The 22,046-nt window shown below is 40.1% G+C and overlaps 1 protein-coding gene across 1 annotated transcript in view; it reads right to left on the bottom strand.

Moving 5' to 3' along the window:
* LOC134533371 (serine/arginine repetitive matrix protein 1-like) overlaps window positions 1–22,046 on the bottom strand; it is a 65,368-nt gene that overhangs the window by 17,766 nt on the left and 25,556 nt on the right. Inside the window, exons 4-6 of the mRNA XM_063370891.1 lie at window positions 17,273–17,485; window positions 4,645–4,731; window positions 3,348–3,525 (exon numbers count right to left, since the gene is read on the bottom strand). Coding sequence (XP_063226961.1) covers window positions 3,348–3,525; window positions 4,645–4,731; window positions 17,273–17,485 — 478 coding nt within the window. The remainder of the gene's footprint in view (window positions 1–3,347; window positions 3,526–4,644; window positions 4,732–17,272; window positions 17,486–22,046) is intronic.

Here is a 22,046-nt window from a genome sequence, read left to right as displayed (position 1 = left end):
ATCCGCGAATTCTTCCGGTCTCTACTAATTGCTAGGGGCAGGCATTTTTCGCTAATAAATCTAACAGCCTATTAGACTGCAACAAGGTATACCCGCACCTGTGGTTTCTTCCTTGTGATTGGCGGCCGTCCGCGAGAGTAGTAGGTGCCTTGTTTGGCTGAGCCACTCAGGACGCATTTGCTTCCGCAATTAATTACTGTGATTGGTGTTGTAACAATCATCATGTTCCTGAAAGAAACTCACACAATCACGAAACACAGACTATGCTACAGTGTTTTAACTTTCAGCTACTCTCGGAATCTTTTCGCGAAATATGCATGGCCCAACTAATTGCAATCGTACATTTTTTTCTTTTTTGATTGTTTTTTTTTTTAACTTGGGCACGAGACACACCGCTACGCGTGGTTGTAAAGCCACACTAATCTCGGCGGGGACTCCGCTACCACGCGTGCACATTCTGTGTTGAATTACACAATTAGCGGAATTCCGGAGTACGTTTAATCCCTCTTCATGTCCAAAGGCGCGGAGGGAAGTTTCAGAAGCCGTTAAAACTTTCAGAGGAGAAGCGTGTGCCGCAGATGTTCTCAGTTTAGTTTTGGGGGTGATAAGCCCGTAGGCGGGGGGGGGGGGGGGGGGGGGTAATCAGGGTCACGTGGTGGGCCGGGCTTGTAGCGATCAGAGGTTGTCAGCGCCTCCAGCGACCAGGCGTGGTACTGCCCAGGGGCCCTAGCACGCGGGAAGCCTTCTTTTCACAGACGAGAGAGACAAACCCCCGATCGTGCATCTTCGGTTTTTTTGGTTCATTGTAACTCATGATAACTAGAGGTGGGTTGTTACGGCAATTTTCGATATCAGTTCCAACCAGTTACTGATACAGTAATGTACTAGTTACAAGTAGCTGATTCTTCTGTATCAGCTAAGCAGTAGCGGTCCCAGGAAGGAACAAGGTATCAGCATTCTCGTTACACGTTACACATCCTCCGTGCCGTCATCACCAGCGTAAAAAGGTATCAGTTTTCTCTTTCCACGTTCTTCGTAAAAAGGTATGAGTTCTCTCATTCTACATTCTTCATAGTCGTAAAAAGGTATCAGTTTTCTCATTCTACATTCTTCGTAGTCGAAAAAAAGGTATCAGTTTTCTCATTCTACATTCTTCGTAGTCGAAAAAAGGTATTGGTGTTCTCTTTCCACGCCTTTCGTAATCGGAGTCTTCAATCTTTGCAAGGAGCACGCACTGCGCACTGAGCGTACTGTGATGAGAAGCCTAAGATGTACATCAAGGTTTGTCCCTGCCCGAACACGCCCGAATACTCACCTTCGGCCAACCTCGGGATTTATTTTATTTTTTGCGCAGGAAAAATAAATTCAAATATTGAAAGTGGTCGGTTAGGTTATCTACATTAAAACACTTTAGAACAATATGGACGGTTAGTTAGGTTAGTACAGCTACATTAAAATAAACAGAGAAATATAAATAAACCCGAGGTTGGTCGAAGGTGAATATTCGGGCGTGTTCGGGCAGGGACAGAACATGATGTACATCTTAGGCTTCCCCCTCCCCTACATTCTTTCCCTTCTTTATCCCTTATTCGTCGTGCCGCTCCCTCCCCTTTCACAAGCTCCGCCCAAGTGACCGTCATCTGCGATCGGGTTCTGCGCTCATTGGCCGTGGTGTTGTTCCAGGTGAATTCTAAACTGATACTAAAGTACTTGATACTTGAATAGTGTACTCATTTGCAGTACTTGATACAAGCGTGTATAAGTTACAAAGTAGCAGATTGATACTTTGCAACCCACCTCTAATTGATAACTAATGGTAAATTAGGTTAGGTTAGCTACATTATAAATACTTTAAAACATTGTGGACGGTTGATTTGGTTAGGATAGCTACATTAAAGATACTGTGAAATCATGTAAACGGTTTCCTAGCCCTGAATAGCTACATATTAAAAAGTTATTTGCTAAGCAACCATAAAATGATTTTACAGTATTTTTAATGTAGCTATACTTACCTAATATAACCAACCATCCACATTGTTTTAAAGTATTTATAATGTAGCTAACCTATCCTAATCGACCGCAAAATGTAATGCCACACCGGTTTATACAATGAGATAGAACGGAAAAAAAAGCTAGTATGAACTTCGGGTAACTTCGGGTGTGGCTCTCTCGCCTGTGAAATGAAGGCTTCCCCTCGCACGCTAGCACGTTCTAGCGCATGCAATGGCGCGGGAGGTGGGCGGGACCGGCTGGAGGGCTGGAGACGCCGATTGGTTGTGCGGGCCGTGCGTCACCTCGGCCAGGAGGCCGCAGTGGAGGGGATACCCCCCGCCCCTAATGGCATCTGATTACAGTCTTTCAAGGAAAAAAAACAACTAATATACTAACTTATTCTCAGTTTTAAGATATATGTTTTTAAGTGTTTTGACGTGATAACGTCTTATAAATCGATGAACGCCGGCTGAACGCACGAAAAATTGTCACGTTCCCCCTTGAGCCGAGCGTGCAAGAACCGGTCAACCACCGTGCGAGAAAATCTTCTGTAATATCAAACAGGTTAAGGCGGGCTTTTTTAACTAATTGTTCGTGATTATATTTAAAAAATGTATTTAAATTAAATTTTCAAAAACTGTAAATAATTTTGAAAATTAAAAAGTATGCAATTTTTCATCTTTGTTTTCTTATGACGTTATCACGTAAAATTATCGTCCGTAAACTAACTTTACAGACAACCCTTTTTTTAATTGGTTGTTTTAGTAATGCCTTAGTATAGCATATATTACATTATATAATATGGTTAATGCATATTCAAACGTATAGTTATCTGACAAATATACAGTTACTGATAATGTTCGCAGGCTTTCACGGCCATTGTCTGAAGTAGCCTTAGTTACCTACTCAGTAGGTAAACTGCTCCCTGATGATGGCGACTACGATGTCGACCGAAACCTCGGTTGAATTATTGGCCAAGGACACGGCTACAACCCAGAAGCCAAGCTACTGTGTATTTACTGATTGCCATGATTTCATTAAACCTAAAATTTCAAGGATAATTAATAGGGACAGGAAAAATTCGCGGATTCAATGACCTCTAGGATAGCCTCCATTATCCTCTGCATTTCTCAAGTAAACACGCGTGTTCATTGGGTACTAAATTGTGAGGCGTCTCCACTGGGTAGCTTGTGATTCGACGCTTCTTTGGTCGATAGTCTCTCATTGGCCCAGAGAGCTCCAGTTAAACTGCGAGCCAATAGCAGAACAAGCAGAATTGTACACATGTTTGAATTTCAGCCTATCACGAAATTAATACGCGAATTTTTCCGGTCTCTGATAATTCATTATTCTACCGTGCGTGGATGTTTCTTTATTGTTATCTTCAGAGTGATGGTCTCGCAGGAGACTGTCTCCGAGCCGCCACACTCGTCTCCAGTGCTGCCCGCCCCCTCCAGCCGCCCCCGCGGCCACTTCTGGAGCCTCTCGCTGGAGCTGGAGTGCTGTCTTTGTCTCCAGGGCACCGGCCCTCCCCTCCCAGCCCCGCCCCTCCCACGCTCTGCTGCAGCTCGCGAGAGTGTTTTCCCACGGACGTGACAATTTTTCGTGCGTGCAGCCGGCGTTCATCAATTTATAAGACGTTGTCATGTCAAAAGGCAAAATTTATATAACATAATTAAACTATCAAATGTTCAAAAGGGTCTTACTTATTTTTCTACACAGTCGCCAAAACGATCGAGGCATTTGGCATATCCTAACACGAGCTTCTCGATGCCTTCTAAGCAGAATAGAGATACAGGGCCAGCGCCTGGATATCCCTCTCCCACAACATCGCCGCTGTGTGGCGGGTCGACTAACCGCGCGGCGCACTGATTTAAGACTTATCGCAAGTTATGCGAACAGTGCGGTACAATGCACCACGCGATTAATTATGCCTCTCCTAAGTTGTGTGTTACTTAGTTATGATCTTTTTAAACTGTGTGGTTCGTCAATGTGTGTTTATAAGTTACGTGTTTCAACATGTATAAAAGTTATAGTTAAGATACGTTATGTCAGTTATAAGTTGTGTGATTCTAGCTTATGATAGTTCTAAGTAAAGATTTTTCTAACTTATGACGTTTCTAAGTTATGTGGTTTGGCGTTGTGTTTCTAGCTAAGTTACCATAGTTCTAAGTTACGTTTTCTAAGTTACGAAGTTTTTAAGTCGTGTGTTTATACGCTTGTGTTTCTATTATGTGTTTCTAAGTTATGATCGTTCTAACTAATGACTAGAGACCGGAAAAATTCGCGGATTCATTCGGCGATAGGCTATAAGTCAAATGCATATACCTTTCAAATGATTTTGCTATTGGCTTACTGTTCATCTGGACGAATCTCAACCAATTATAAACCTCCAACGAAAGAAGGATCGAATCACAGACAAACCAGATGAGACGACTTACAAGTCAGCAGCCAATGAACTGGCGTTATTTGGCCGAGTGTACAGGGGTATGTGCAGTCTATCCTGAAGGCCATCGAAACCGCGAATTTTTCCGGTCTCTACTGATGACAGTTCTACGTTATGTGTGTTTTGTCGAGACTTGAAAGCTATGGCAGTTCTGAGTGATGTGTCGCTCCTGCAGGACGTCTTGGCCGCAGAGAGACCGCGCTCACGCGGAGTGGGGGGATAGGGTCAGCCGCAGACGGCGTGTTGGTGTTGGCCGGGGGCGGCTGGGGGCGGCTGGGGGCGGCTGCGCGGGCCTGCGGTCGGACAGCGGTCGGCTCGCCTTTGAGGCGGATCAAAACGGGGTATTTCCGGCGCTACTGACGAGCGGCCCGGCACAGGAGAACTGCTACAGCGACGCCTCACGTCGTGCAGAGCATTTTGAAACTTTCCGACACATTTTCTGTGCGATATATCTACGTGCAATACAAAACTAATTATTAGGGACCGGAAAAATTCGCGGATTCAATGACCTCTAGGATAGCCTCCATTATCCTCTGCATTTCTCAAGTAAACACGCGTGTTCATTGGGTACTAAATTGTGAGGCGTCTCCACTGGGTAGCTTGTGATTCGACGCTTCATTGGTCGATAGTCTCTCATTGGCCCAGAGAGCTCCAGTTGAACTGCGAGCCAATAGCAGAACCAGCAGAATTGTACACATGTTTGAATTTCAGCATATCGCGAAATCAATACGCGAATTTTTCCGGTCTCTACTAATTATCATGGTCACGGTATTTGTTTTGACATGACAGGAGTATTAATGACTTTAATCTCGGGTTGGGTGTCACTTCGGGTAAGGATTTGACACCGCTTTACCATGTACTGCTAGTTCACTGGTGAGATTGATAAGAATGTAGATTTTTTTTATGATCTTAATCTCTAGATGTGTTTCATTCTGTATCGTTAGAGGCCAGTCTGTGACTATAACAAGGAATCCATGCAATTTTTCCCAGTCACATTTCTTTGAATTCATGAAACTTTCGTGTCGGTGTTAACGTGATTGTCATAATAGTGACGTAAATTAAGTTCATCCATGCGGAAGATTATTGTGACATTAGAGTTGTCTCGTAGCAAATGTAATTCGACTGTATGTCTGACACAAGTAAACAGCCTACTTTGGCGTGTCTACCCGTGGAAAAGTACTCTTGAATTATGCCTTGCTTCTCACACACAACGTCGTCAAAATACCATTACTGAATTTGCTCTTGCTTCACTAGTAGGCAGCACATATGCATTAATCATCAAATGGAAAACACTCTAGGACTTCAAACGATCGCAGAAACGCAGTTAGGCGCTGGTTCTTTGGCCGTTGCAACAAATTTGAATAGAGGTACACATTTTCGAACCTAAGAGCGTTTGGTTCCTCCAGCAAACTCAGTTAACGCACGTTTTGCCGCAGTTGGACGGGCCTGCCATTATGCTTCGTGCGGCGGATAGCCGTGTCGCGACCAGCGCGCACTGGATGCATCGTTTTGCGTAATGCGCGCGGGAAAACACACCTCTGGCTTGACGACTTGCACTGCACCGACGAGACTGTATAAAAGGCAATATCATTTATACTTTCGGCTCAGTTGTCCGTAATGTCTCGAAGAGGTAAGATCAAAATAAATTGGTTGTCTGTAAAATCGGTTTACGGACGATAGTTTAACGTGACAACGTCATAACAAAACATTGATTAATGATTGCATACTTTTATGAATAAAATTGAATCATTTTTATTGATATGTCACTATTTTGTATGGATACAAAGAAGGAGGGAAATGAAATCTACAATTTATTTGATAAATTTACTTTTATTTGCTCTCATTAATTCAAATATGTTTATTACTTTAACGAAGAGATTATTTTAACTATAACTTTTATATATGCTTGCTATTTAACTTCTTCTAATCTGTGTTATTCTGTTAAGGATAGGACGATGATAGGAAACGTAGGAAACGAATGGGAGTGTTTCAAGATTAATGTGCCTCGAAAAAGTCAAATCGATGGTTGTTCCAATCGAGTGGAAGAGAGATAGATATGAGAAAGCTTACTATGAGCGTAACGGGACAATTAGCGTAACGGGACAATGAGTCATCCTTTTTCGTGCGCGCAGTCTGCGTTAATCGATTTATTAGATGTTGTCACGTCAAAAACGCATAGGTGCAGGACTCGCGAATTCGCTGATAAACAAATTATCTTTCGAGTTACACATTCCAGGCCACAGGTTCTGCGGTCCAGGCACGAAACTATCCAAACAACTAGCCCGAGGTAACGTGGGAGTTATGTGCTCTTGACGAGAAGTGCAAGCAGCGCGATATTGCCCATTCCCTCAGCAAGGATCTGGAATCAAAGCTCCGATCTGACAAGATACTGGCACAAGAAGCCGAAGCCATAAGTAAACCGACAGACGCAGGTTTCGAAGAGAAAATCCAAGGTGATGTCGGGCAAGACTAAATAAGGAACGGGTGTTCGTCGAGTTGGGTCCCGCGAGACTGGTGCAGGCGTGCAAAAAGCAAAGAAAAGAAGTCAGTCAGTAGAATAGTAATGTAGGTCCGAGGACAGGAGTAGGAGTGAGAAGCAGCAGTCGATGTCCTCCATCTTGGATTGCGAGAAATATTGAAATGAAAAAGAAGAAGAATAAAAAGATCCCAGCCGGTATTGAACCCGAGTAATGAGGGTGTTCCACATTGTTCAGAGAGGAACACGTCAGTAGAGACCTGCAAAATTCGCGGTTTCGATGGCCTTCAGGATAGACTGCACATACCCATGTACACTCGGGAAAATAACGCAAGTTCATTGGTTGCCGACTTGTAAGTCGTCTCAGCTGGTTTGTCTGTGATTCGATCCTACTTTGGTTCAGGGTTTATAACTGGTTGAGATTCGTCCAGATGAACAGTAAGCTAATAAAAAAATTATCTAAGAGGTATATGTGTTTGAATTCTAGCCGATCACCGAATGAATCCGCGAATTTTGCAGGTCTCTACACATCAAGTCTCGAGACCAGCGATGCACTGGTTGATCGGGGAAACAATACGCCGCTCGTGGATTTTATCTCCCCTGGACTCGAACCCGCATCGCCTTGGCGAGACGTCAGCGGTCTGGTCCATGCACAGAAAAAAAAATTCTGTGAATTTACAAAAGATCCATTTGTAAACCAGCTGCCAACCAAATCGTTGGTATTAGCTACTACAAAAAAGTAAACTTAAATTCGTACAACACCTGGCTATGGTTATTTTTGCATATATGAAATACTTTTTTTCGAATTAATACTGAATAATAATTACGAAAATCGGTCCATGATTTTATATTTTAATTCATGTTTCAAACAAGCATTTTTATAACCATGGAAAATATAATGGAATATTCAATTATTTTGTTTTATTTTGTTTCATTGTGCTTATTATTGTGCATAGTTAATACCGGATAGCTACTCAGGGCACGGTTAAACAGTTGGAGGTACTGGGACAATACAAATGTTAAATTCCCGGGTAAGAATCCGAAACCAGTATAACTGCGAACACTATTTTTTATTGATGCAGTTTTTTTTCATGTAATGATCTGTAATCTGACATGAATATTTCTGTTCCATTTACAAAAAAAAGGGGGTTGTCTGTAAAGTCGGTTTACAAACGATAACTTTACGTGATAACGTCATAAGAAAACATTTATGAAAAATTGCATACTTTTTAATTTTCAAATATTATTTACAGTTTTTTGCAAATTTAATTTAAATAATTTGTTTAAATATGATCACGAACAATTAGTTTAAAAAGCCCGCCTTAACCTGTTTAATATTATAGAAGATTTTCCCGCACGGTAGTTGGCCGGTTCTTGCACGCCTCGGCTCAGGCGGGAACGTGACAATTTTTCGTGCGTGCAGCCGGCGTTCATCGATTTATAAGACTTTATCACGTCAAAAAAAAACAGTGCGTGTATCCTGTACGTATTGTTTTGCTCACCAGTTGCTGGCCAGAGTGACTTCGACTCCAGGACTGCGCGGGCTACTACCTCCGCGGCTAGGATGGCTGATGTCCCCCCACTAGCGGTCACCAGAGATGACCAACATACCCCCCCCCCCCCACCCCGGGACGAACTCACGTCGACCAAGTTTTAATCTGCGTGTTTCGCGAGGACCGACGTCATTACAGGCACGTTAATGCCCCTGACATCGATCGCGCCGGTCCATTAGTTAGTGCGTCCTGCCTAATTAGTGGTCATCAACCCGAGTGGGAGCTGACACGCAGATGAGGGGTCGTCCACGGCGCTGTTACTGCGCACTTCGCTTCGCTTCTCTTCACTTCGCTTCACTTCGCTTCAGTCGCCCGGACGAGCAATATACTTGCCGCAGAAATAGGGGCAGGCATTTTTCACGAATAAAGCCTTTGAATATATTATATACTGTATAGAAGTCACGAGTGGATAGGATTTACTCTACGTTTTTCAGAAGCGTATGATGAGCAGCTTGGGAACTTCACCGCTGCAGTGCGCTGCCGTAACGCCCTGTATCGTCTTAGTTGTTATTTACACGTTAGAGCGCAGAACTGTCGCCCGCTGTCATTCCCCGCACCCCCCACCTATCATTCACTGCAGCTCAAGGTCGTTCAACGGGAGGGGGAAGGGGTGTTTGAAGAGTTCGAGACTTGTCCGCTAGGGACCACCACAAGTCGATGCCCTAGAGATGGTGGCGATTGCGGCGGTGAATTGACCAACTACCTCAAAACCGTATTAGAAATTTTAACCTGGGCTGGCGACTTATATACAGTATATATATTCAAAGATAAAGCTGAACGCATATTAGACTGCAACAAGGTATACTTGCACCAGCGGTTTCCTCCTTGTGATTGGCGGCCGTCTGCGAGAGAAGTAGTTGCCTTGTTTGGCTGAGCCACTCAGGACACATTTGCTTCCACAATGAATTCCTGTGAATGGTATTTTAACAATCGTCATGTACCAGAAAGAAACTCACCCAATCACGAAACACAGACGATGCTACAGTGTATTAACTTTCAGCTAGTCTCGGAATCTTTTTGCGAAATATGCATGGCCCTACGCAGAAACTATCATAAAACAAAACCACACATACCAATCTCTGTTCCAGATTTCAAATAAAATATAGCAGTATATGAGAGCTATAATGTGCCTCGCAGAGATGCAGCAATTTATATCAATTAAAGACTACATTTATTTACGTACCTAACGCAATTTCAAACTCATAAAACTGCACAATTTTAGTCCGTTTCAGGGTAGGGAATAGCAGTCACAACGGATTTTCTTGGGCTTGTCATTACATTACTAGGTAGGTGAATATGTGTAGTACCTATATTTGACATTATAGCTGTGTCTTTCTTTATGAGAAAAAAAATGGGTACGTAAAGGTAGGAAGCACTAAGAAAAGTCACAATTAGTTTTTTTATATGACATACTTCGCGACAAATCAACCCTTTTTAAATACTTAACTATCTTTATCTTTCGTTACTAACTTCCGTTTAGTCGAGGGTTTTTTTAAAAAAAAATATTTAGTCCTATTTTGATTACAACATTTACATCCACCGTGGTCTTTTTTTCTTCAGAATTTTTTATTTTGCTTAATGTTTTTTAATGAAATGCTACTCGTTACTGCATGTTATAAATGAAATAAACTGAAGATAAATTTATATTAATTTACTCGTTCGCCAAAGCTCTACAAATTGTTTAAAAATTTTCACACCTATGTACTAATTTGTCTCCCGCCCCCCCCCCCCCCCCCAAAAAAAAAAAAAATTCCGCGCCCTTTTTATTTTGCTCCTCACCACCTACGGCTATCAGATAATAATTGTTATATTCTCAATATTCAACATCTATTTTAGATTGATAACTATGTTATAATTAACTGCTTTCATTTAGATTCCACAATTTTTTTTCTATTCCTACACTTCTTGCTTTCAATTGTGTTTTACAGTTGGTGTCCTGGAACGGAGCTCACTGTTGAACAATAGATCTGCTCGCCGCTGTAATTAGCGAGGGTCGTGATAAGCGGTGCGGGCGGATCTCGTATGTGTCCAGGATGTTTAAAGGAATGTTACAAGGCTGACTGCTAATTAGAGTACTGTAATGAATTGCAAACAAAGTACTGCAGCTCTTTTTATTAAGATAAAAAAAACCTGCTAAAACCTGCTAACCGTGGCTGAAAAAAATGGGGCAAATTAACGTGCGTGGATAAAAATGTTGAATAATTCCAGCTTTCAGTTAGTGGGTTGTTTATTTTATAATGTCTCTCTGTTTTAAAGTAGCAAACTATTTATGTTTCTACTCGTATTCACTTTGTTTTTTCTCCTCTCTCGATATTAGAAAAACAATGCATCAAAAATCTGAATTTTTTTAGGAGAATGTTTTTTTATGAGTATGGCTCTTTCTTATAGACAATATTTTATATTAAAACTGGTATATTAGTAAACTGCATTCGTTGTTTGGCAACCATGAACAGGGAATTCAAACTGTTTGGCTGAGCAGTGCTTGAATGCAAGAAATACTTTTCGATGTGTAACATCTTAGCTCTCGGTATACGGCATTTGGTAGGAGTAATTTCGTGACTGGGACGGAAGTAGCATGGGACGGAAATGTGTAACAACGGTTCCGCCATCTGTGGCTGAAAGCGCGAGCCAAAGTTCACAAAGACAAAATGTAACTTTATAGTATTAACTGCTTAGTGAATTTTAACAAGACAACCTTAAATTAAGTACGAAGAAAAAAATTATATGCGCGCCTTTAATGGGCTTTAACTTGCTAGCGGTATTCGCATCCTCTAATAAAGTTTCGTAATACGTAAGGACCCGTAGGATTCACGTTGTTTTCCTCGAGCCAGAACAGAGTGCACAGACGCGTGCATAATCACGTCACGTGCTCATTGGCTGCTGTCGCAAACAACCTTCCTTCTCTCTGGGCCCCGCGGGATGTGGCCAGGTGTTTTTAACACGCTTTCATCAGCTTCACTTTTAATTAACTAACTGACGATCTGTGCACAAAAAATGATGGATGTCGATTTAAACCTACTTAATTGTCATAGCGATTTAAATCTTGGTAAGTATATCCGGTAGAGACCGGAAAAATTCGCGGATTCATTCGGCGATAAGCTAGAAGTCAAATTAATATACCTTTTAGATAATTTTGCTATTGGCTTACTGTTCATCTGGACGAATCTCAACCAATTATAAACCTCCAACCAAAGAAGGATCGAATCACAGACAAACCAGCTGAGACGACTTACAAGTCAGCAGCCAATGAACTGGCGTTATTTGGCCGAGTGTACAGGGAAATGTGCAGTCTATCCTGAAGGCCATTGAAACCGCGAATTTTTCCGGTCTCTAATGATTTATAAGTAGAGACCCGGAAAATTCGCGGGTTCAATGACCTCCAGGATAGACTCCAATATCCTCTACACACTCGGGCAAATGCCAACTGTTCATTGGCTGCTGACTTGTGAGTCGTCTCGACTGGGTGGCCTGTGATTCGACACTTCTATGAGTGAGGGTCTCTAATTGACCCTCAGTCCTCCAGATTAACAGTGAACGAATGACAGAAGCAGCACTAAGGTATAATGATTTGAATTTTAACATAAAACGAAATGAACCCGCGAATTTTCGGGGTCTCTCTTTATAAGTGCTTAGCCTACATTGCTGTCAAACAAAGCGGCCCTCACAAGAGCAATATTGTATCCCGTATTTAAGCCTCCTCATCAGTAGTCAGGATCCAAGTGGAGACACATGGTGTGTCGTATGTCAGTCGGCCAGTTGACATGTGGATAGGCGGTGGAAGGGCCATTGAGGGCCCAACTTTAGTCGTCGGTTCTTCACCAGCGACGGGTCAGCTTCAAAAGGTCTGCTCGGCCTTTGTGACTGCCGGCACGAGCATCCCGTGTGTTCGCTCGGCAGCAAAGTGGACTTGAAACACGTGTACGTCTGCTCCGCTTCGATGACTGGATTACACTTCTCTCTCCTCACCCTGGCTGACCCCTGTGCCAGTTGCGAACAGAGAGACGCAGTGTGGCTCAGTCACACCCGACACAGTCCAAAAGTATCAGAGCCCTCTGATTTCTATATCGATCGATGAACAAATCTACATATCTTGAACACGAGTAAAACCGTTGAGTTAAAACCTTGAAAGAAAAAAAAGGCGCAATAATGGTGGGCCTACCGGTATTACACACGAAGAACAGAAAGAAGTGCAGTGATAACCACGTGAGCATGTGAAAGAGAATAACAGGCAATTAGCAAAAACAACAATTAATAAATAATGTGTGTGAAGTACAAGCTGCTAGTTAAATATTCTGCGAAATGGTAGTAATCTTCAATAGGCGATAACCATTAAAATTACATTGATTGAACTACTGTTATATAAATGAGAATCAGTAACGTATTTCAAAAAAAAAAATATATATATATATATATCACTATACATTTCTGCTGATAACTGAATACATCCTTTATCTGATAAGTTTACATTGAAGTTAAACAGAGTCACGTGTGAAATTTATGACCAGTAAAATCAGTTTTTTGCTAGATGGAAGATTACAGTTGTGTTTTTACATTCTCAACAACTTCTCGTCTCAGGCATGATCAACACGTGGCTACTAGTGATTCTGACGGCCTTATCAACTTACAATCCAAACTCGGGGCACAAAGCCACGCATTGAGCTGTTGCAGTGTCCGCTTCGCAGGGTTGCCCAAAGAGTTCTGGCATGAATACGCAGTATGCTTACAGTTCCTAGCGACTGGCGCGTACGAACATACAGCTAGTCCCACGGCAACAGCTGGCCGGATAACATCTGTACCTCAGGACCAAACGAAGCTAAGTCACAATTGGACAAAATTGCATGCGAGTAAAAATACCCTGCTCTTAAAATTATACTGTATTTTCCATCAACCTCCATATGCGTGTGGCTGGGGAGAAGGTACTTAAGATAAGTTTCTTCCGAATGGGAGACTTTTTCCAACAGCCGCAGGTACGCAACAGTGTAACTGGACTCACGTTTGTCTAGCTCAACTAAAGGTTTGGACTTAAGGCGCTGATAACTCTCAAAGTCAAAATTTCCGAGGTTAACACTTATATTTTTATTGCAAACAAACTTTTAAGACATAGTATGTAATTAGATAATTTTTTCTTACGCTCATTTGACTCAGAAAATATAACTTAATTGATTTAAAAAGTTTAGACATGCTGTGGTGGGAACACCACCGCTGAGCTAAGATCCCAGTTCAAGTATAAGCCACAAGTTTCTTGGTGGTATACGATTTTTTGGAAATATTTGTTTTGAAAATGCGACTGAAGAAGTTAAAATTGTGAGCTTTGCACAGTTGTGGAAACGCAAATAATGAACCAATAGAGTTACTGCGGCGTAAACAGACCTACAAAAATTGTAGTCATTCATAACTGCCTGGATGTTTACACATGTCAGATAGCATATATCTGCAGTTGCAACCTAAGCTTGAATACTTTTGGTGAGGGCGAACTATATCAGAGGTTTTTAGGTGATATGGAAAAGTTCTCAGTTAAATGTAGTGTCGCAAATTTTGAAGGGAATAAAACGTATTTCCGACGTCTTGGAAAGTCATCAGAACCTATGGCTTTTACCTGATTTTAAGAGTATTAAATTAAAAAAAAAATACACACGCATAGTAGCACTAAAATATTCAAATTAAAATTTAAAATAAATAACTGACTTTAAAGGAGTATATATATTTTATATACTTCCGGTTTTTTTTAGTTCGCACTTCCCATTGGATTGCTACTTTACGATTGGTGATAAAATTATATATAAAAATAATATGCATTGATTGGTTATATAGTGAAACATCCGGAGAAATTGTTCTTACACGAAGTTGTAACATGTAGATACAATTCCCCAGCGCTGAGGGCTTAGCGGAGACATAAGGTCCTTGATCTCAACTGTGCGGTGGTCTGTGAGGAAACAACACGGTCGAGTTTTAAAGCGACCATCGCTGTTAAAGCGCCCTACCTACCTGTGATGCTGAGGGGCGCGCTCACCTTTATAAATACGTTCGTTATTGGGAAAATTACTCGAATTTCTCGCTACCTCACTTTCACGTGCACCTTATAAGCGTTACAATAGATAGCTCTGATGATTTTACATCAATGATAAATTTCATTACAACATGCATATTTTTTAAAATATAAATTGGTTAAGGCATACGAAAATTGAGAACTCGGAACATTAAAATCACCGCAAGTACATAGAACAAACCTTAATAGTTTGTCTTGGGCTATGAAAGCACAGGGCACCGTAGCTCCACGCAGTGCAGCCAACACACATCCCCGGCAGTGCCTGCGCATTGTCGCGATGGCTCACCCCACGCGCGTAGCGTTACGCCCTTACGCCCTTACGCCCGTATGCCCTTACGCCCATACGCCCTTACGCCCCTTACGCCCTCTCGATCCGTGAACCTCAAACGCCCTTAAGTAAAGTTTCAATGACTTAAAATTCACGTGAATACAATTATTTTTCGTGAGGGCCGGTTTAAAAAAAAAAAAATTCCTTTCGGCACAGTTTACAAGCGTAGTTAGATTTCGAAGTATCTATTCTGGAAAAGTTTTTGAAACTTTTATAAACTCCTGGAACATTTTAAAAACTTAATGACAACATTCAAAAAAGATCGATTTAATATTTTCTCATGTTCCATGCAGAGAAAAATATTTTGACTGTTTCTAACTGTTTTCCGAAGAATCTGATAATAAGAAAGTTTTTTTTTTTTTTTTTCAATTTTCAATCCCTGTGTTTACGGTAATACTTCCTTCCAAATTTTTTTTTCAGTCAAAAGGTTTTAGTTTAAGTTTAGGAGTTTTACAGTAAATTATAATGGATTGATAGTATATCAATTTTAAAAAATATAATGACTGTTTTGTCTTTCTATCCTTGTTATTTCCACCCCTTGCAGTAATAATTTGTTACTTAAATTAAAGTTAGACAACAGTTTTCAACCATTACTAATAAAAAATTAAACACAATATCATTAATTCGATAGAGTACATGATAGGGAAGTTTTATTTATTTTTTTATTTCAATCCAACCCTTGCAGTAATGGTTTGTATTATCAAAAATAGTTTCAGACAATAGTTTTATATATAAAACTATAATATTTACAAACAATATGAACGAATTTAAAGGCGTGCTTTCGAAAAGATTTGTGTGTTTTTTTTTGTTCCCCAAACCTTGTTTATTCACCCCTTGCAGTAATGGTTGGTCGTATAAAAAATTATTTCAGACGAAAATTTTAGATAATAATTTAAGTTTCTACAATAAAACATAACGGATTTAATAGTGTACATATTACGAAATATATGAATTTTTTAAACCCTTTTTTATACCCTTTATTTTTTAACCCCCTTCAACAATGGTTCGTCTTATAAAAAATTGTTTTAGGAAAATTTATAAGATTAACAAACAATTTGAACGGATTTGATAGTGTTCCTACTAAAGATATAACGATATTTTTTAAATTTTTACCCATGATGTTTAATGCCTTGTAGCAACGGTTACTATAATCAAAAATTGTTTCAGACAAAAGTTTTTTTATATAAAAATTATAACATTAGCACATAATTTGTCCGAATTCAATGTTGTGCCTACGAAGGGAGCTATGATTTGTTTTTGTCCTCTAACCCTTGTTTTTCAACCCCTTGCAGTTTTGGTTGTTCGTATCAAACAATTATTCGGACAAAAGATTTTGGAATTACTCCTACGAGTTATAATACTTTCAAATGGATGTGATATTTTCCATATTATTGAAGTTAGAACGATTTTCTGTTTTGTTTTTTTAATTCACCATTTCTACCTCTTGCTTGGATATTTTCCATTAGCGAACTCGACCGAGATTTTCCACTACTAGAGTTTATGTATCAGTTTGGAAGTGATCTGTGAAAAATTTTGGCAGTTATCGGGTCACCAAATTTGTGATTATATAATATATATAAATATATATAAACTTTTGAGTTGACGATGGTTTTGGGCTCATGAAACGAAAAACTACATAAATTTTTTTCCTGAAATCGCACCATGGTAACGGTTACAATATGTGGTATTTCTTCTAAATCTACCCTAAATGGGATATTCGAGGTAATTATTCTGGAATATTCCTAAGATCTCGATCAAACGGTGCGAGATTCGCCACGAATGATCATCAACGGGAATTTTTTGTGTTTTAATTCTTAAATTTAAAAGATTTTTTTAGAAGTGATTATTGGCGTAGAAAACCTATAACGAATTTCTCGTAACCGCGTTCTTTTTTTATTTTATATTTTAAAAATAAAATTGATTATGAGTTAACATCACAGTCTCTATAAAAAAAAATACTTATCCGCAAAAACGTTAAACTCAAAGAGCTAAGAAAAATAGACTTATGATTCGTGGCGAACTTAATGGCAGAGGGGATTCGGTACTTAAACAGAATGAGATTGCTGATCCGTGCAGGCAGTAGTGTCCCTAGACTTTGCGGGTCTTTGGGCAGTTTAATTTTTTTGGTGGTCTCTCTACCCCTCCCCAAAAATTAAAAAAAAAGGTCAACCTACAACTTAAATTCTGACTATGGTTTGGCTAGTTTATCTTTATACAAACACACCGTTCCAGTGGGAAATAAAAGCATTAAATTATTTTTTTTCTAATACCAGCACGTAAAGTTACAAGATCATAAAAAAAATTACATTTACTCTTCCCGTTAATGCTCATATTTTTGAACAGAACACTGGACAAACAATATTGAATAATGGAAAGCGTCCCCCGGGGGGCTGGGCAGCTCGGCAAGGGGGGGGGGGAGTGACGCACTCACCGTGGCTTCCAGACGAGCTGCGGCGCCGACCGCGCGACCCTGCAGCGGCCCGGAGCCGACTGGCGCCTACAGGCCGCTCGGCCGCTCTCGGCCGCGCTCGGCGGCGCTCGGCCCCGCTCGACGGTGCTCGGCTCCACTCGGCTCCGCTCGGCTCCGCTCGGCCGCGGTCGGCCCCGCTCGGCTCCGCTCGGCTCCGCTCGGCCCGGGCCGCACCTGTTGCCGAGCGCCGCGCCCCCACGCACCAGCAACCCCTGCGAGCAGATTATTAATCGTGTCTTGATGATTTATTCTGCTAATTCAAAATGGTGCCAGGCACGCAAGGTGTGTGGTCGGCCCCCGGGGGTTCTCTGCCTCCCGTGCCAGACCCACGCAACCCGCCTGGCAGAGCGCTCTGGAGTGGGGAGCTCGATGGCATACATGGGGCAAGCGTGCAAGCGTTAGCGAAGCTGAGCTACAGTGTTGCATTTTCTGTAATGCTGGAAACGACAAATAATTATATTTTCAAATATTCAATTATAAATTGAAATTTTTTTTTATGCATTTTAGGTATGTTAATGTGTACTTTTGGAATACAAAAAAAGGGGTTTTGTCTGTAAAGTAGGTTTACGGACGATAATTTTACGTGATAACGTCATAAGAAAACATTTATGAAAAATTGCATACTTTTTAATTTTCAAATATTATTTACAGTTTTTGCAAGTTGAATTTAAATAATTTGTTTAAATATAATCACGAACAATTAGATAAAAAGCCCGCCTTAACCTGTTTGATAATATAGAAGATTTTCTCGCACGGTGGTTGGCCGGTTCTTGCACGCTTCGGCTCAGGCGGAACGTGACAATTTTTCGTGCGTGCAGCCGGCGTTCATCGACTTATAAGACGTTATCACGTAAAAAAATTAGTTTTTTTAAATAAAAATACATAAAATTTTAAATTATATTTAAATGACGAGGCAAATTCGTTATCACGAACTAAACCTAAAACTCTTAGCGATACGCGCGCTCTGCCGATCGGCGCTGGTAACACACGGGTCGTCTCCCAGCAACGTACCGTGCTAGTGATGGCGTGTAGTGCGTCAATGCTCAGTTTACTCTTCCAAGGGAATTATTAAAATGGGTTTTTATTGTTCGAGTGGATTACTGAAGGGAGATGTTTCTCTTCTATCGCACGAAGCGACCAAGCTCCCAATGTTTTTGTTAATTCTTTAATGTGAGTTTTTATCAGAATTTGATGTATTACAGGGAATAAATTATATATTTCCAAGGTTTTTTCATCTTTTTTAAAAAAAGAGAATTATATAGTTTGTAACCACTGTGAAAAAATGACAGATATAATGGGAATAACTACAACTCTCATAATTATTACGCCACCATTGTAATTTTAAAGTTTGTAAATGCCTAAAACTTATTTTTATACCATGTAAAGTCAAAATAGAAAAATTTTAAGCTGATGTACGAACAATAGCTTCATGTTTGAAAAACTCACTAAATTATAAATGAATAATTTATGTAAATAAAACTATTGTAAACATTTATTTTTGCCTTTAACAACCGAAAAAAGTTCTAATTTTTTTTAAATGTTTATTTAAAATTAAACAGTAAAAGTTATAAACATAGTGCATTATTTGACGAAACACTTAACGTAATTTAAGTTTTAGTTTGTATCATATGGCCTTTACTAATAACACCTAACTTATGATTTAATTTGGTCATAGGTAGAAATATACGTCTTTCAGTCCACATGAGCTTCATTTATTTATAGGGAATATAATTTACAACCAATCTTACCAACGTTGAAAATTTAAACATGTCTGAAGGCAAATAAAATTTGAGGGGTTTGTAATCCTGTCCTACAATTCGACATCTTAGAACTTTCTTCCCTGGGGTAATTCTGCAGTATTATTTAATATTCTATACTTATTCCACTATCAGTTTTCATCCGTTTTCTGCCGCAGTTATCTTGGCTTCTCCCTCTTCCTCGCCCAGAAGAATTTTATCTGGCTCTCCTCCTTTTGTTCGCCGTTTCTCTTATCATAATTAATTGTCAGTCTTTTCTTTGCTGTCCTACCGTTAAGAGTAAGCTCACTCATTACTTATTTTTCTTGTTTTTTATTTTTCTTTCTCATTTTGCATGACTTTTCATTAGGTTTGAAAAATCATATACCATTTCCGTTTTGGCGTCGAGAGTTCGTTAAAACAAGGGGAAAATAATACTATAAATCTTACCTGAACAACAATAATTCCGTTCTACGCAGGACCATTAAAAGTCCAATTTTTTCCCGGGAGAAATTCGACCTTAAAATTAGTAGGTCCGTTATCTTGATTTTTTAAAAAGTCAACTATCCAAGAGTGATAAAATAAGCTCTGGCGCTCCTTTTTTGCTTTTTGTTTAGAAGCTTTCGGTGGATGTCATTTAACAGAACGAGGCGAAATGAACAGTGGCTGAATTACTTGAGGAGTTGATATTGAAGAATAATTATGAAGAACTGACGAAAAACAAATTTCATAGCGTACGAAGCTGACACATCGGTGAGGTCAGCCAATATCACAGGTGTTCGCACCTCCGAGCTCAAGGAAGTGACTTGTGCACAGCGTCAAATTAAACATGTAATAATTTAAATAAAGTGCAGCTCTAGTAGAAAGCCAAACGTAAAGATACTAATAAAAAATTTCAATTTTTTTTTGTCGGCGCAATGCATTTAAAACAACTTATTTTCAGGACTGAACGCTTGAGAAGGCTTTGTTAGTATATAGTTAATAATGGAATGCGTGATAAAAAAAAGTTTATTTTGATGTAATAAAAAAGTTATTAATATTACTTCCATTATATTTAATAGAATTAGACTATTATCTAAAGTATCAAAAACGTTTATGCATCATACAACAAAATATATAAAAATAAGATAAAATTAAGCTAATGGGTTCATACCTCATCAAAGGTTTTAAACCCTTTTTCTAATTATTAGTGAATCTGCAAACACACAGCTGTGCTCTTCGCAGCCTTCGGAGACACTTCTCGGGGATAAACACTCAGGGAAAGCAGCGAACGAGCAGAGTTGTAATGCGAGACAGAGAACCACGTCTGAAGCTCCGGCGAGTCTGTGTAATTATCGCCGAGTGGCAGAAACTTGCTTTGACAGAGGCGAGGTAAACACTTCTCCCGTCGCCTTAACCGCTCCTTCCCGCGGAATTCACTCGTGACCAATCAGCGCAGACACAGCCAGTTGGACGGCTGGCCTTGTAGTTCTCTCAGCAACAAACCCGACAACACGCCTCTCGCCTGCAGTTCCCTTGTGCGAGCACGCGCTCAATAAACTTGCAGTTATGTTCGCGAACGAAGTTGAGGACGCACGCCAGTTCATTATTTTTTATCCATGCTGTAGAAAACACTCTAGCTTCTACGAACACGAACAAAGGGTTGATAATTTTGCATGTAACGTAAGTTGTTTTTTTTTTGTCATGAATTGAAAACAATCCATTACGTTATTAGCGTGACAGTGAAAATGATTCATTCCAAAATTTAAAAAAAAACCGAAAGTGATCTCCAATGAAATAAATATGAAGCATCCTTATTTGTAAACAGAATGTTTAAGTTTGAAGGAAAATTGTGTCAGACTTTTTAGATTATCAGTTGTGAAAGGTATCAAGGTTATTTCCCATTGCCATCCGAGCCTACGCTGGCTTCGCAACTCAACTGAAGGTGACATTAAAGAGAAATTACTGTTGCGGCAGGTCGTTGCAGCACCGAGCCCAGATCTTGATGACGTAGTAATTCATGTCCTCCCCCTTCCTTAGCCTCGCCGCTGTCCAGTGTTCCAGATCAGGTTCCTGGACTCAGGGCTAGTGCCCGCCTCCAGGAGAGCTTCCAGGCCGGTCACTACCTGCCGTCATGTCGAGGTCACCTTGCACCTGCAGAGGAAAGGTCATTGTTCGAAGGTGCGAAGTTCAGAGGTTAAAAGTACATCGGCTGTCGGCGTTCAGATCCCTGTTTGCGCACTGCCGTAGTGTGCTCCTCACACAAACTTTGCAAGGCGATAATCAATAGTCACAAAGTTTCGTGAAGTATAAAAAAAACAACTACAAAGAAAAGAGCGGGCTACAATTTTCGAGCGTTACGAAAATTCTGATCGCATGGAACTTTCATGTTTTTTCCACCCTCGTTAGAAAACTCCGTTATGCCTTTAACAGATTTCGCCTTGGTTATATGTAACAAGATAAAAAAAAAGGTTCAAAAGGTAAAGCCATTCAACTTCATGCGCGCACTGGCTGCAGAATCCATCTGTGACGGCTTCTCATTCACTCAGCCGTATTTTGTATTCCCTTTCTTCATCACAAGTTTGTGTGCAAAATATAAAGATTCAGCATTTTCCACAACTATCTTGCCAAATTTAAACACAAAATAAATGAAAACTAATTGTTCATTGAGACTATACAAACAGTCGCGTTTCTTTGTCCAAGGGGGGGAAAAAACTTTTTCTTTAAGATTTACGTATACAACGAAAAATCACAGTCCTCAATCGTGAATGAACACACAAAATCATTTTCTGATCACTATTGTTTGAATATAAAGTTCAAGTTAAAGATTAAAATATTTTTCAGCAAATGTATTTAAAACTGTACGTACACAATTAAAAATTTTTTACGAGATTTTTGCTAAAAAAATATTTTTTTCTCTTTTATTTTAATTTTAAAATATAGCCACAGGCATTTTGAGGAAGTTCGCCATAATTAAACACAAGCAAAATTCACATTACAAAGTTATTACGTATCCCCAG

This window comes from Bacillus rossius, chromosome 6, assembly GCF_032445375.1.
Source record: "Bacillus rossius redtenbacheri isolate Brsri chromosome 6, Brsri_v3, whole genome shotgun sequence".
NCBI lineage: Eukaryota > Metazoa > Arthropoda > Insecta > Phasmatodea > Bacillidae > Bacillus > Bacillus rossius.
Note: the sequence above shows the minus strand (reverse complement) of the source record. Positions and strands in the feature narration are given on the sequence as shown.